The sequence below is a fragment of the Mustela lutreola genome, chromosome 1, assembly GCF_030435805.1.
Source record: "Mustela lutreola isolate mMusLut2 chromosome 1, mMusLut2.pri, whole genome shotgun sequence".
Lineage (NCBI taxonomy): Eukaryota > Metazoa > Chordata > Mammalia > Carnivora > Mustelidae > Mustela > Mustela lutreola.
In genome coordinates, this window is record NC_081290.1 from 280,268,270 (window position 1) to 280,283,972 (window position 15,703).

At 60.5% G+C, this 15,703-nt stretch overlaps 1 protein-coding gene across 7 annotated transcripts in view; it reads right to left on the reverse strand.

The window, feature by feature from the left end:
• Window positions 1-15,703, reverse strand: part of SYT7 (synaptotagmin 7) — a 60,099-nt gene that overhangs the window by 22,498 nt on the left and 21,898 nt on the right. For 3 of the 7 annotated variants that reach the window (XM_059144061.1, XM_059144045.1, XM_059144039.1), the window contains exons 2-5: window positions 12,635-12,738; window positions 7,957-8,036; window positions 3,884-4,015; window positions 2,756-2,980 (exon numbers count right to left, since the gene is read on the reverse strand). In XM_059144061.1, the coding sequence (XP_059000044.1) occupies window positions 2,756-2,980; window positions 3,884-4,015; window positions 7,957-8,036; window positions 12,635-12,738 (541 nt within the window). The remainder of the gene's footprint in view (window positions 1-2,755; window positions 2,981-3,883; window positions 4,016-7,956; window positions 8,037-12,634; window positions 12,739-15,703) is intronic. The other 4 variants (XM_059144068.1, XM_059144054.1, XM_059144084.1 and 1 more) reach the window with 3 other exon arrangements.

The window sequence follows — 15,703 nt, forward strand, 5'->3', positions numbered from 1 at the left end:
GATCAGATGAGGCAGGAGCCCCAGGAACCACCTGTCTGGTCACTTTGCCCCAATTCTGATAAAGGACAGGGTGACTATGCATTCGCAAGAGGGCGCCCTCCTAGCAGGCCCACCGGCATCCCTGGAAAATGCTGGTAAGTGCTGGTAAGGGGGCAGGGACAGACGGGAAGCAGGACACGGCTGATCAGAGGCAGGATGAGGTCAGAGGAACCTGGGCTCAAGCTCCAGCTCTGCTGCTTCCGAACCATGGGACTTTGGAAGAGTGAGCCCAGCCCTCAGTTTCTTCATCTGAGTGTCTTCATAAAGCCCGGGCGAAAATCATCCCTGAGCTGCCTCTGTCCCAAGGTTGCCATGGGGACCCAGTGAGGTCAGGCCCGGGGACATGTATTAGTTAACCGTTCCCCATGTCAGGGGTATCTACAAATGTCCCAGGAGACGGAGGTAGGAAGAGTCAGAGACCCCAGGCTTCCCCAGGCAACCTGCCTGCTTCATTCCCCCGGCCAGAGACATGAGCACATCCCACAGGCAGAGCCAGAACCTCAGAGGTCCCAGCCTCCTCCTCTGTCCCCTCCCTCTGTTTCCCAATCTAGTGGTCAAGGGCAGGGGTGGACCAACTGTGGCCTGTGGGCCAAATGTGGCCCACCACTTGTCTTTGTAAATAAAGTTTTACTGGAACACACTAACTTACATCCTGTCTATGGCTGTGACAGGCTTGAGACGGCATGAAAGATACTATGTGACTTGTGGAGCCTAAAGATTTTCTTTCTGGCCCTTTACAAAGAAAGCTTGCCAACTGTTGGTCTAGGGCCACCGGGCAGCCACGTCCCCCCTCCCCGCCTCCCTGCCCAGGCTGTCTGCGGGAGGGGCTCCAGGGCCCTTGGAACCGCTTTCACCACTGCAACCAGACCCCAGCTTTGCTCCCCACGAGCCTACCCTGGGAAGCAAAGGACAACAGTTAGGCTGCCCCTATGGGCTAGAGAGAGAGAAAGAGAGAGAAAGAGGGAGAGCAAAAGAGGGAGAGAAAGTCAGAGAATAGAAAAGAGAGAACGAGAGAGAAAGAGAGAGAGAGAGAGAGAGAGAGAGGCAAAACATGGCTTTGGCTGGGAGCTGGGGTCCTGGAGGGGGCAGCAGTCTTGCTCAGCTCGGGCCTGCAGCCCGGATTACCACCAGGGTCAGGCCAGGTAGGCCCACAGCCCTCTGTCGGGGGGCTGGGGGGGGGGGTAGGCAGGGCAGGACGACACTTGGACGGCCTCCTCCTCCTCCTTGATGACCTCATTTTGGTTTCCTATCACATCCCAAATTAGTCCAATTTACAACCTCTCAGTCACAGGAAACTAAAATTGGTGCCTCCAGGCCTGGAGCCAGCGGATGGCATGGAGGCTTCAGCCGGCCTGGAGTCTGTGGCCAGAGTAGGCTGGGGAGGGTGGGGTGCTGGGCCTGGCTCTCCGGGGAGTGTGGGGCTTCCCTCCGAGACCTTCCTGAGGCTCAAGGGAGAAATCGGCCTGTGTGCCTTCAGGCCAACAAGCAATAAGGTCTCGGCACGGTGGCCCTCTGTGGTCCCAAAGCGGGAATCATAGGCCTTCTGAAGAGAACCGGGGCGGGGTGTGTGTGCGGTGCTGAATCGGGGCAGGGTGTGTGTGCGGTGCTGAATGGAGGCAAGAGGACAGCCTCCAGCTAAGAAGGGTCAGGGCTGCCAGTCTTCTAAGTGAGAGGCTGTCTGCTCCCTTAGCTGGGAGTGAGGCAGTTCTAACAGCTGAAAATGGAACGTACGTCCCAATGGGTGAGAATGGTCATAGTTCAAAGGATTTAGAGCCTGGAAAGGCTCAGCTGTGGGGAAATGGAAGTTTCTAGAAGCCAAGATGAGAATAAGGCAGCCCCATGGTGGGGGAGGAGAGAACATACTTTCTGCTGTGAACAGGGGCCAGCCCTATGTCCACGGCCCAAGAGAGGGACGGTCTTGTCTGGAAAGCTCAGAGAGCTTTTAAAAAGGAAACGGCTCTTCTGTCTGACATCCAGACCACCCTCGTCAGAAAAGAGAAGCTAGCTGGGGCGCTCAACAACCCAACCGCCAAGAACACACCACCCACCAGCTGACAGTGGGACAGCTCACTGCCCAAGACCGGGACAGCCAGTGGGGACGGCTGAGATGAGGATGGCCCCATGGGGACAGCCCAGCCGCTCAGGGTGGGCCCGCAGGACAGATGGGGGAATGGTGCAAGCAAGAGTGGGACAAGCCGATGGAGGCGCCTGATGGTCAGAAATGGAATGGCTCAGCCTCTGGGTCTAGAGCCACCTGCTGGCTGTAAGGGGAAAGGCTGGTGAGTGGCATCGAACACAGGTTGAGAGCGGGCCAGCTCCCCAGGGATGGGATGGTCCGATGGCTGAACGACCACGGGTGGCCCACAGAGGGATGACCTGACGGCTGGGATGGGGCGGCCAGTCAAAGAGGACGGGATGACCTGAGGATTGAAATGAAGCCACCTCAGGGGCAGAAAATGGAATGGCTTGGTCACTGGCAAGCAAAGAGACTGATGCGGGGCAGCAGCCTCCGGCTGGGATGCGACACAGTATGGCTGTTGCGCCCGATGGCAAGGATGATGTGTGTCTTGTGAAGGAATGGAATGAGCCAGAGGCCGAGGACGGCACCTCTGGGGGCAGCAGCGGGCGTGCCGGGGGGGTCCCGCTGTCCCCGCTGGCGGGGGGGCCGGCCCGAGCTCACGGCTCCGGCTCCGGTGGCCACAGGGCCATGACTCACTTGGACAAGTTGAGCTTCCCTGCGGCCAGGTGGCTCTGCACCGTCCGCCAGCGGCCTCTCCCCGCCTTGCCACCGCTGCCCGGCTCGCTGGGGGCAGCCCCGCCGCTTCTCAAGGCGTCCTCTCCGGGTGGCGGCACCGGTGCTGGCTTCTCCCCCGGCCGGCCTTCCCGCTCCACCGCCAGCCCCGCCGCGGCGGCCACCTTGGCGCCCGACAGGAGGGTGCCACTGGAGGCGCGCGGGCCAGAGGGGCGCCGGGGGTGGCGGTGGGGGGGAGAGGGCGGGCCACACGCGGGGGTGGGGGTGGGAGAGGGAGGAAAACAATGACAGATAAAAGGAAGAAAGAGACAGTGAGAGAGGAGGAGAGAGACAGACGGACAAGAGACAGACAGAGAGAGAGAGAGACACATCAGCACTGCGAAGTAGGTGAACAGCAGAGCCTGCAGAGAGGAGAGAGGGGGCCGGGCGGGCTGGGGTCGGAGAACAACGCACCACGACAATGGAGGGGCGGCCCCTCCCCACCGCCTGGGGCAGGGGCGGCGGGGGTGGGGGGGAGGGCAGCCACCTCCAACTCTATCCCACAGGACAACGAAGGGTTAACGACGGAGGAAGAGCGGGCTGTCCAGGCCAGGAGGCCCCAAGGCAGGGAGAAAGAGAAAGCCGTGTTAGTCAGAATTCATCACCCCCACCACCGTCACCGCCATCACCGACCACCGCCACCGCGACCACCGACCACACCGCGACCACCGACCACCACCACCGAGCAGCCTGGGCAGCGGCACACAGCAGGGAGGAGAAAGCGAGCCACACCGAGAGGGAGGGACCAAACGGGCAACCCCATCCTGACTGCACAGAGAGGGGGGGTGGGGGCTGCGGAGGGGGGACCCACTGTGGGGGTTAGGGAGGCTCTCCTGCTCGGCTGGCCCTGGGAGACAGGGGGGGAGGGGGGCAGGGGAGAGGGGGGCGGGTGGGAACGGGAGGGAGAGGGGAGGCAGGAGGGGTTGCTCGTCTCCATGGTCGGCCTGCCCATGGGTGCACCGGTTGGGGGAAGTCGGGGACAGGAGCGGGAGGGGAAGTGAGGGCGTGCGCAGATACTCGGTACATAGGATCAAACCAGGTAAAGTCACTCACTTGAGGGACAGTCGTGGGTCGCCATAAGGGGCGTAGGGTGAAATGTTTAGAATAAACTCCTTGGGAGGATAGGAGCTCCATTTCTGCTGCACTGTGCTCTCATTGTTATTCCAAAAGTCTCTGTCTAGATCGCTGGAGGGGCAGAGAGAGAGGGGAGAAAACAGGGAGATACAAGAAGAAACAAGAACCGCAAGTCCTGCGGGGGCAGAGGGGACAGGGGCCCCGGGGCCGCGCACACACAGAGCGGAGAGGGCCAGGGTCTGCTCCTGCGGGAGGAAGAGAGGGGGCAGCTGCGCCCCATGTGGATGTGCACACACGCGCCCGCACACGCTCACACGCTCGAGGGCCGAGGGCCGGGAGAAGCCACGCAGAAAGGAGGCCAGCGGCTGGTGGGCGGGCTGGAGCCTCGCGCCCCGGGAAGCTGGTGGGAGAGAGAAAGATGGTGAGAGGGGAGGGGAGGAGAGGGAGGGGGCTGGGGGCGGGCCTGGGGGAGGATGGCGTGGGCAGTGGGAGGAGGAGAGGGTGCTGGTTTCTGGCTGGAAAGAGCTGAAAGGTAGATCAGACCCTGCTGCCGACGTCTCGGGGGCGGGGGTGTGGGGGGCCCATTGCTCCTGGCCTCAGTCTCCCCACCTGCCAAACCAGAAGGTTGGCCATAGCCGCTGGGCTGTCGGTTTTCCCGCAGTGGAGACCCGAAGTTCTCTACTCTCCTATCCACCTCCACCGAGCCACTCCTGGGGCAGGCCGTGCTCCTGGCCCATCTTTCTCCTCTTCCCGTCGGCCCAAGGTCCCCCAGCCTCCTCTGCTCTCTCCCCTCCCAGGACACAGCTTCTGAGGGAGCATGGTGGATCTCAGCCGAGCTGAGGATAGGCTCCTCGTTGCAGATATGGTGGTTGGGTGGCCTCCCAGAGAAGAGAAGGGTCTCCAGGCCTCTGACCTTGCTGAGGGTGTGACCAGAGTCATCCGGAGCCCTTCAGGTCCAATGTTTTGGGGCCTGTGTGGAGGGAGACTGCCTTTCTCTCTGGGGGTTGATGGGCAGACTCAGCCCCAGGCCCTTGACACGTACCTGACCTGCCAGCCCGGGTAGCCTCTTTCTGTGCCCCTGATCCTTTTCAAGGTGGAGCTGTTAGGTCTGGAAAGGACCCTCTGACCCATTCTTCCCACCCCCTCCTGCTCTGAGACAAGTCACACCAATGAGGCAGATAGGCTGGAAAAAGAGAGAATGTGGGGACTTCTGCTGGGGGCTGGCCGCAGAAGCCTCGGCCAGCAGGAGGCACGGCCTGGAAATCCTAGGAGCCAAAGACAAGAGGCTCCATCAGCTTGTCAGGCTCCTGGGGCCCTGAGGAGCAGGCCTGGGAGCACAGGGAGAGGAAAGGCAGAAGAAACAGGCCAAAGGAACATTCTAGAAGGGAGTCATGCCAGAGCCCTCAGAAACACATCTAGGGAAAAGGGCCCTAGGAAGTGTTGGGGTGAGGCCCTGCCACTGCTCAAGGCCAAGGCAAGGGCCATGTTGTGGGGGAGGCACACCCTCTGAAGATGGGGCACATGTGTTCTTGGGGGACCTGCTTCTCTCCCCCACACCCCACACCAGAGCTTGACCTTGACCTTGGTTCTCTGTCTCAGACCTGGGAACAAAGGAGAGAAGCTGAGTGGCCACCACAGGCCCAGAAGAGATGGTGGTCCTGGCCCAAGGGAGGTGTGGGCAGCATCTGTCTGTCCAGAGCGCACCTTAGAAACGTCTCACAGGGACTCTGTACACAGGGTTCGAAGCCAAAGTCCTGAGTCAGTCTGTGAGAGGCACAGTGGAGGCTGACGGGGGAGAGGCAGGACAGGCCCTCAGCCCTGGGAGGCCCCTTCCTGGAGAGGCTCCCTCGACAGAAGACCCTATTCCTGCCAGAGACATCCTTTGGTCCACCTCCCCCAGTGTTACAGAGAGATGGAACAAGTTGGAAGGCCTCCCTCCCCATGTCCCCTCCAGATCTCCAAAATCAAGTGTCCTCCAATCCTAGGTCCTGCAGAGAAAGAGCCACCGGGGTCATCACTGCCAGGCTGGTTTCCCACCCTCTGTTCCAAGGAGCTCCAGGGTCCCTCATGTAGTCCGCTGCAGTACTGGAGAAGACCATCTTTAATTTTAAAAGTCTGGGACACACAGGTTCCTTGACTGCAGGACTTCTCAGAGGCTTTAATGTATCAACGAATACCCTAATCTCCAAGAGGGGGATAGAGTGTGCAGTGCTTCCCAAACTCAGTTGGTCACGGAACCCATGAAACCTCAGTAATTCATGGAACAACCAGTAATCATTTATGGAGTGCTTTGAGGAACACAGTTTGGGAACCACTGCTAAAGAATGCAACTTCCCAGAATCCTTGACAAAAGATCCCTTCAGAGGAGGTCCTAAGTGCAACGGGTAAGCCCTGCTTCCTGCCACTTGATTGGCTTTGGGCTCTGGCAAGAGGTAAAGGCTGAGGAACCTAGGGGCATGCTGAGTGGTGGCTTCCCTCCCCTGAGGCAAAGGCTCTGTAGCTCAGCAGGTGGGCAGAGGCGGCAGCTATAGAAGCAGCCACCGTGGCCCTCCCTTTGTTTTCAAGAACATTCGAGGGTGCCGAGGGTGCCGCCCTGCCCCAGCCTGCAGAGCCCGCTGCCCGCTGTGCTGTGCTGTCGGTCATCCCATCTCCTCTCGCGGGCCCTTTCCACGACTCTCTAGAACATATCCATCCCAAGGTTATGGTCACTCGGCAGACAGGCGCGCCCTGGCCCAGCTGCAAACTGGGTTAGGGGCCCCATACGGAGGCGGCACAGGGGCTGGGCCAGGCCCCACGTGGTCCTTCCCCGCCTTCAGAAAGCTGGGGGGGGGGGTGCTGCACTGGGCATCAGCCCCTGAGACCCGCCCGCTCTCTGCTTTGAAGACTGGAGAGTGTGCAACCAAACCACTTCAAAGGCTCCCCGAGGCCTCCTCCCGAGCCTCCTTCTGCCCCCGACCTCAGCAGGCCCACCCCCCCACTTGCCCGCGCCCCCCCACCCCCACCCCTGCACCGCAAGGCTCGCACCAGGAAGATTCTGTGAAGGCCCCAAACAGGGTCAGAGCAAGAGATGAAAACAGAGGAGGAACAGCAAGGAAGCCCTCAGGGGCAGGGGAGAAGGGGAAGGGAGAACGCGGACTAGAAGGAGGGACAAGGCTGTGGGAAGGGGGCGGAAGGCAGGGTATGGGGTGGGGATAGTGCGGGCCTTGAGTTATAGGAAGGAAGTGGGGGTCAGGGAAGGTTGGGGTGGCTCCCCTTCAGGTAAAGCCCCTTGCTGGCAGGCTCGGCCCTTGCTAGGCTAAGGTGGAGGGGAAGGCCTGGGTTCATCAGAGAGGAACCTTCCAGAGAGAACCCTCCTGTCCAGAGCCTCCAGCCAGGAGGGGTGGTTGGTGGTGGGGGCCGCCCTGCTTGTGTCCCAGTGACCCTCTGCCATGGGCTGGCTGAGGTGGTCTGCAGAAGGCAAACCCACCTCCTTGAAGAGGGATCTCAGAGCAAAAGCAGGGAGCCTGGGGGAGTCTGAGGCAACAAGACAGGCCGTGGGGACCGGGAGTGCCAGGGAAGGAAAGAGTCCTCACTCTCCGCTTCCCAAGTGGCCCAGCACTGAGGTCTGCCCACCTTCCAGGTCACCCTCAGGACCCCGGTGAGGCCTTAGAGAAGAGCCTGAGCCCCCCAGGAGAGGGGATCCCGGCGGGGGGCGAGGGGCTCAGATACGCGGGGGAGCTAGGAGCGTGTTGGAATGGCTGCAATGTGACGGTGGAGGGAGGAGGCAGACAGAGCGGGAGTGACAGCGGCAAGAAAATGGAGCTGGGGTCCTTGGAACATTGGGAGGGTCTGGGGTGGGGGGTGGGGGCACAGGCAGAAAAGCTAGAGCACAGAGCCACCCTGAGGCAGTAGGAGTGTGCGGGCAGGGGGCAGGGGGCAGGGAGAGAGAATGGTGCCCTCCCAGTGCGAGGGGGAAACTGAATGGGTGTGTGGCCAGCTCCGGGGAACGGGAGGCTCCTCCCACGTGGGGCTGCCTGCGTGTTCCCTCCCCAAACTCGAAGCCTGGCACCTACTTGATGGCCTTCTTCTCACTGCGCCCACGCCCTGAGTCTGGCGTGCCCGCGGTCTCCAAGGAGTTCTTGTAGCGTTTGCCCTGTGGAGACAGCACGAGGGTCACTCCGGGGAGACAGCACTGCGCCCTCCCTGCCTCCCCAGCACGGGCCTGGGTGGGGGGCAGGGGGAGTAGGCTGGGGCCCAGCCTTGGCCACGAGCATCCGGGGGCCCTGTGTGAAGCTGTCACCACCGTGGGGGGCCAGCTCCACTGCTGTCTGTTTCCCCTCTGGTAGCCCCTTGGCCCCATGAGGCCTGAGGACCGACTCTGCCCCTCGAAGGGCACCCCAACCCTGACCCCCAAGGATGGGGCCCCTCCTTTCTGCATATCTCCTGGGGCTCTGGGCTGACTCCCAGAAACACACCTCCCTCTGCCACGGACAGACGGCTCTCAGGCGCCTGGCCACGTCATATGGGCCACGTCACCACCCCCAGATGGTGGGGGTGGCATCCTGCAGGGGCAAGGTTGGCAGTGGCCAGTGACGTGAATGGTGGGGGCAGGGAGAGGGCCCCGTGCCCAGTCCGGCCCAGGACCGGGTCCAGCACTGTCTGGGGGCTCCCTGGGGTCCTCCTGCCTTGGGCAGTGAGGCAGGACAGGGCCCAAACACTCTCCTTTATAGGAAGGCAGCCTCAGGAAGAGAGGCTGCCCACTGGCTCTGAGGCCGGGGCAACTTGGCCCGCACCCCAGAGTTCCTCCCACCAGCTTGGGGTCGGGGGAAGGCTGGGCAGGCCAGGCAGGGGGTTGGGGGGCAGGTGTCTCTAGGTCTCCTGGTGAGAAGAAGGGCCGTGGCTGCAGTGGGGACCAGGCCTGCTGCTGGGAAGGTGAGCCCCATTCACCTTCTCGGTTTGGGTTTCTAAATTTAGCTCCTGCAGAGCCGGGCACCATTAACATTCCTGGCTGCCACCGAGCGTCCTCATGCGCACCCACGGGCCACGGGCCTGGGCCCCGGGCCGATGCGTGCAGTGGGGTGGTGACAGCCCAGACACCCACACACACCCACACGCACATCCGACGTGTGCACACACATCTCCCCACCATCCTGTCCTGTGCTCAACACCGCGGCCACGACAGTCTACCCTCCCTGAAACAAACGAAGAGCCGCACAGCCGTGTCCCCAACACTCCTGCTGGCTGCAGCCCCTTCCAGGCCCACGGAGCGAGCCTGGCAGAGCTGGCGGGGTTCCCCAGAATGCTGTGGGCAGAGGGGCAGACTCCTCACTCTACCCCCAGCGCCCCCAGGTCTCAGGGGTGCCAGGGTCCTGGTCCCAGCACGCTGTACCCTCCCCGGGTCACCCTGGTCAAGTCCCTTGTCCTCTCTGACCTACTTTCCCTCCCTTCTGAAAAGGGGTGTTGTCACTGGATGAGCCCCAGGTCCCTCATCCTCCTCATAGATAGGACAGGTCTCTCCTGACTCACTTCAGCAGCCCCCCCCCCCCCCCCGGGAATGCAGCCCGAAACATTAGGGACTGTCTGGTCTCTAGGACTCAGTGTGGAAGATAGTATCCAGCAGTGCTCAGAATGGGTCCCCTGGGAGTGCCCCGGCCCCCTGGGGTCTCAGCCCCAGGCTGTTGCCTCTGAGACAAAATTTTGAGAGTGAAAAAAACAGAGCTGTTGGTTCCTCTGAGTCCTCAAAACCTGTCTTCGCTCTTTCCCATCATTACCCAGAAGTTCAAATCCCCAGGAATGTCTAGTCCAGACTGGGACGATCCGGGCCTGGAGCTGCCCATGCTGGCCAAGGGCCCTTCTCCAGACAGAACCCCACCCCCACCCTCCCCCACAAATCTCTCTCACTTCAGGCGGTGTCTGGCAGGGACGACCGGGTTGAGGCCCCCCAACCCCTCCACTTACTCCCTCTCCTCTTTTTCTCTTGGCAGGAGAACTCATCCTAGGCAGCACTTTCTTCTTCTTTTTTATTTTTATTTTTTAAATTTTATTTATTTGACAGAGAGAGAGAGATCACAAGTAGGCAGTCAGAGAGAAGGGGGGAAGCAGGTTCCCTGCTCAGCAGAGAGAGATCCCAGGACGCTGAGATCATGACCTGAGCAGAAGGCACAGGCTTAACCTACTGAGCCACCCAAGTGCCCCGGCAGCACTTTCTTCTAAGGCAGAGTCAGCTGCCCCTTCCTGGAGGCGGGGCATGGCTGGGGGCCTGGCTGGGTGGGCTGTCCCCAGTTCAAGCAGGGCCTGCCTCTGTTCCTTCCACAGCACAGAGAAACTTCCCTTCCGGCTGCCATGATCAGTCTGCAGGTCCAGGATGCTGCGGGACTGTGGGGGACAGGAGCCAGGGCAGGACTTGGGTCAGGATGGGGGAGGGGGGCAGGCAGTGACAGGAAACCCAGGCAGGGTCCAGGAGACCCTGGGCGGCTCTAAGGGAAGCCAATCCCATCAGCCTGCTTCTCAGGGAGGGGGTTGGCCAGGCTGATTTGGAAAAAGCCAGCTGGAGATTAAGGAAGTTATTAATGTTTGGAAATGGGATCTGGGCTGTCGGGGTGTCACATCACTATCACTGCTGCTGAGGGGACAGGCGGGCAAGGAAGGCCCAGGAACTGTGCAAGGGGCATATGAAATCCCCTCCCGGAAAGCACAGAGGCAGCCCAGACAGAAAGCTCCCAGCTCCCCCCATGGGGGGCGGTGGGGGAGGAATTGAGGCAGGGTTGGGGCACTGGGCAGCTGGGGGGTGGGGTCGGGAGAAAGTCACATAGACCATCTGTGGCTGGGACCCCCAGGGGACTTCCCTGGCTGGAGGCTGGGAGAACAGGCTGGGTCAGGGGAGGTGCCTCCCATACTGGCAGGTCCCCCACCAGCTATGAAAGCTGTCATCTTTGAACACTGGTCCCCAAGTGAGTGGAGTAGGGGAGAGGCCTTCACCACAGCACACAAACACGCACGTGCACACACACACACGCTGCACACACACACTGCAGCGCTCACCAGGAGAGATCAGGACAGTCGCTATCAGCTCACTCAGGTGGAGATCTGATGGGATGCAGCACGCCCCACCAGGCAGGGATGAACTCACACACGCACTGCACCAGGCCCCTCAGAGTGGCCCACTCAGCACACAGACCCCCACTCAAGGTCACCGGCACTGCCTGCTCACACACCTTCCTCACCCTTCAAATGCGGACTTGCACACAGACAGCGGAACAGACCCTACACGGAGTGGAAGCGCGGGCCAGCGTGGGGGTGGGGGACGTCTGCGCCTGCGCGCTCAGCCCCTCCCCTGGCCTTGGAGCACATGGCCAAGTCCCCTCCTCCACCGTCCCTGAAATTCCAGAGACGATGCAGACACCAGGGATCCAGGAACAATGCGGGATGGCCAGCCTGGGGCACCTGCACAGCATGCCCAGAGTGGGCTAGGGCCTGGTTACCAGTACACTCACACTCGGGACACACGGGGCCTCCGAGCTGGCCTTCTTCATGGTTTCTCCCCAGGGGAAGAAGCCCTGGAAACCGAGTGTCCCAGGATGGAAGCCGTGTTCCCCATTCCTGAGTCTGCCTTTCCTGAAGGAGACATGCTGGGCTCTGGGCCTCTAGGGTCCTTCTCAGAGCTCTCTGACCCTTATCTTCTGTAGGATTGGGGCTTGAAGCCCCTGGCTACATGGTCCCCAGGGCCATGACCCTCCCTGTTCATCCTTAAGGCCCGTCTGTCTCAGGCAGGTAGAGAATGCAGGTCTCAGACGGGGCGCCTGGCCCCCACTCCCTCAGTTCTCAATCTAGGGGCTAGAGGTGTCTATCAGAAACGCTTTTGCACCTAATCCCAGGGAAGGCCCGACATCTGGGACACCTCTGGGTCCACCTTTGGGGGGTGCCCCGTGCTTGCTTTGGCAGCACATATACCACTTTTGGGGGTGCCCCACTGCAGTCCCCAAAGTCCCCCACTGCACTTCTGGGCTGGGGCAGCAGGACTGAGGGTGGGGGGTTGGGGAGGAAGCAGGGTGGTGGTCTAGCCTTGTAGCCCGCCCAGGGCCCCTTTGGGGAGCTGTGGGCTGCATGCGGGTGGGGTAGAGGCTCAGCCAGGCTTCTCCTCCCGGGCCTTCCGGTGATGAATATCCCTCCGGATGGTCTCGTTACTTATTGATGGCCTAATCCTGCTCGTTAATTCCCCAGCCCTCGTTAAAAATGAAAAGAAGCCGTTTGTGCTTGTACAAACCCCAAGAACCAGGATGGATGTACCGGCGCTGGGGGTGGGGCGGGGCGGGCGGCGCCTCCTCATTGGTCAGGAGACCCCGCTCAGCCACGCCCAGCCCTGGGCTGGGGAGAACAGCGGGGGGCGGGCAGGGGGAGCCAGGCACTGGGGTGGGAGGGGTCCCCGGTTCTCAGGCGGTTCTCAGGCCGCGCTTACTGTTCTTTCTGGGGGAGGGGGCGGAGCGTGTGTGCCTATAGTGGAGAGTGTGCGAATGCCTGAGAGACGTCTGTCCTCAGCTGTGTCCCTAGGTGTGTGGTTCTTGGTGTACACACGACACATGGGCCCAGAACCCAGGCAAATGCACTGCGTGCATGCGTGTCAATTCCTGCGGAAATGGGCCCGACTACGTGAGCAGGTGGGTCAAGAGCCCATGAGAGGGTTCAGGAGCCAGGGACTGTGGGGGGCGGGATGTAGGGCCCCGCCCCGCCCCCCAGGGCCCTCAGGAGCCTCACCAGTTTGCGCTGACACCAGTGGCAGAGGCCGCAGAGGACGACAGTGACGCTAAGGCTGACGGTGATGATGGCAGAGACCAGCAGGACATCGCGGGTGGGTGCCCCTGGGGAGGACATACACAGGTCAGACCCTCATTGGTCAGCGCCGCCCACCCTCCCTCAGCCCCGAGCCCCCCCACCTCCAGAGCAACTACCCTACCCTACCAGCTGGCCCCCACACTGGGAGCTCTGAGCCTTAAGTTCCACTCCCAGCTACACTTGCTGGCTGACCTTGGGAAGTTCCTTTCTTTCTCTGTGGCTCGGTTTCCTCATCTGTAAAATGGGGGAATTGTGCAGGTTGAAGTTCCTCCCGCACCCTCCCTGCATGGGCTCCCTCAAAGGGAGATGCCGAGGGTGCCCTCCGCCCAGCCAGGCCTCAGTGCTCACTTCTACTCCCCCTAAAAAAGCCACTGCCTCTGCACAGCCTTCCTGCTCGGCCCCCTCCCACACTCTGAGCCACGACTCCAGCCCCATTTCCCCAAAGGGCACGTCGTCTGAGGACATCTGTCCCATGGGCACTAACAGACCATCAGAAGTGTCTGGCCCAACCTGGATGGTGAGCGACATGTGTAGTCCAAAAGGGAATTTCTGGAATCCTCTGACCAGCCCTTACCCCCTGCAGCTCAGCTTTCCTTGGACAGGAAGACCACCCAAGTGGTCCCCTGTAGGCCCTGCCCTCCTACCCCTTAGCCCCCTGAGCTTGCCTCTCTTGCTCCCCCAACCTGGTTTAGCTTTAGCCGGTGGGGGGGGGGGCGGGCGTAAGGGAGTGGGGGGCACCAGAAGCTTCCATTCCAAGAGCTCAGGGGTCTTATATTTCAGAAGTGGCTATGTTGACAGACCTGGCCCAGGACACAAGCCCCAGGTTCCATGCAAATCCCACCCCTTGCTCGCTGTGGCTTTGGAGAAGTCACATAACCACTCAGTTTTCACCCATGCAAATGCGGATTAAACCTCCTCCCAGTCTTCTCACAGGTGGTTGCAAGTATGAGCCCAAAGCAAATGCAAGGCAGGCAAAATTTCACCAGAAATTCTCGTGTGGGGGAGTGAGTCGAACGAGAGCAGCAGAGATCACACGTGCACTGTAAATACGTATGCACTAGGGTACGTCCTGAAGGCAAGTAGACGCTGTTTATTTACAGAGGAGCCTGCGTGGGTTTTTCGGTGCCAGCAAGGGCGGTAATTAAGAGCTGACGGTATCTGTCTGGTCCTGGTTCCTGCGGTTTTAGCTTCTGGGCTCCCGGTCTCCATTGCTTGGCTACGGGGGCATCGCGGTGAAGGGCCCGGCCGTTCATCCAGCTCTCAGGGCCTTTGGGGTTCCCTCTTACCAGCACTCTAGTGCCCTGGGTGGTCCGTTCACCCCCTGCTCTCCCTCAAGTCCTGCTTGGGCACCACCTCTCCCTTCCCGACTTCCTGAGCCTCCTAGCTGTGGGAAAAGGCCACCTTTACCAGGTCCCCTCCAGTCCACCTGCCAGGTCAACCAAGCTTCTTTCTGTCCCGAGTCTGCAGCCTCCCCGCCCTGCCCCAGCCTTGCCCCCAGCTCACTGTCAACCTCAGAGCCCATGGCACCCAGGAGCTCTGGCCTGGACAACTAGCAGAGGCCAAGGTCCTGGTCCTGCCCTTTTCTCTCTGGGGTGGAGGAACACAGCTTGTCCTCATCAGCCAAATGGGAGACTTCTATCTTTAATCACCAGGCTTCTGAGGGTGGTGGGGAGCAGAACAATGGGAGAGAGTGATGGCCATAACACCGCAGGTCATGCCACTGGTGCCCCAAGACTCGAGTCTGTGGTAAAGAGAGGCGTGAACGTACCTTCCAGGAAGGGGACCTGTGCCTTTTCCAGTTGTCTCTGCAGGAACTGCCCCTGCCTCCTTGGAAGAGTCTGGGAGGAGGGAGCTATGCGGGCCGGAAAAGCAGGTGACCTCACACCTTCCTCTGCTGAACTTTTTTTTTTTTTTAAGATTTTATTTATTTATTTGACAGAGATAGAGATCACAAGTAGGCAGAGAGGCAGGCAGAGAGAGAGAAGTAGGCTCCCCGCTGAGCGGAGAGGCAGATGCGGGGCTCGTTCCCAGGACCCTGAGATCATGACCTGAGCTGAAGGCAGAGGCTTAACCCAAAGGCAGAGGCTTAACCCACTGAGCCACCCAGGTGCCCCTGAACTCACTTTTAAATAAAATAAATTCTGTTTTTGGTCTGAGCTTTCTTCAAGCACTATCTGCTAAGAATCTAGCATGAGGCACGCAGGACAGGAAAGAGGCAAGATTTCAGGGGATTATCTCTTAGTATGTCAGTGCCCCAGAGCCAGTGAGGGGCAGAACACCCAGCTCAGGCCTCCAGACTCCAAAATAACCAGGAAAAGCCCAAAGGGTGAGTGCAGTTTCTGCCTCTTTGTAGCCGACTGGCCTTGGACAAGTGTCTTAAGCACTCAGTGCCTTCCAGTAGAGACAACAGGGCACCTACCCCAGGGGGTTACTGTTGGCACTTGATAGATACACATTATAATTACAGCTGGCAGTGTTCGTTTCCTCTCAGCCGTAAACAGAGGGCTCTGGGAGCACAAATGAAGAAATGCCTGCTGGACTAGAGGGCTATCTGGGAAGGCTTCCCTGAGGAGGTGGTATTTGGTGTGGTCTGGCGGATGGCTATGCGGTGAGGGTGAGATGATCCAGGGACAGGGAAGAGCAAGAGCAAAGGCAAGAAGAAGGAGTAGGGGTGTGGGGGAGGGTCAAGCGCATTGTCCAAGGAGTTGGTCTAAGTTAGTGGGTGTGAAGTGGAGGAGGACCGGCTGGGAAGGGAGTGGGGCCCGATGGGGAAGGGGTTTGTCTGTTAGGCTGAGGGGCTCGCTGTGGGAGCCATGGAAGGTTTTTGAGCCGGGAAGGGTCAGGACCAGAGTGGGTATGAGCAGGTTCTTGATCTGGTAGCTGTGGGGCCGTGGTAGGAGGCCGTGCTCTGGCTGGGTTCCTCTGGCCCCCCACACCCTTTCCACGTACCTCCCCTTCCACACACATCTTGGCCATGGGGGGATTCTCCAA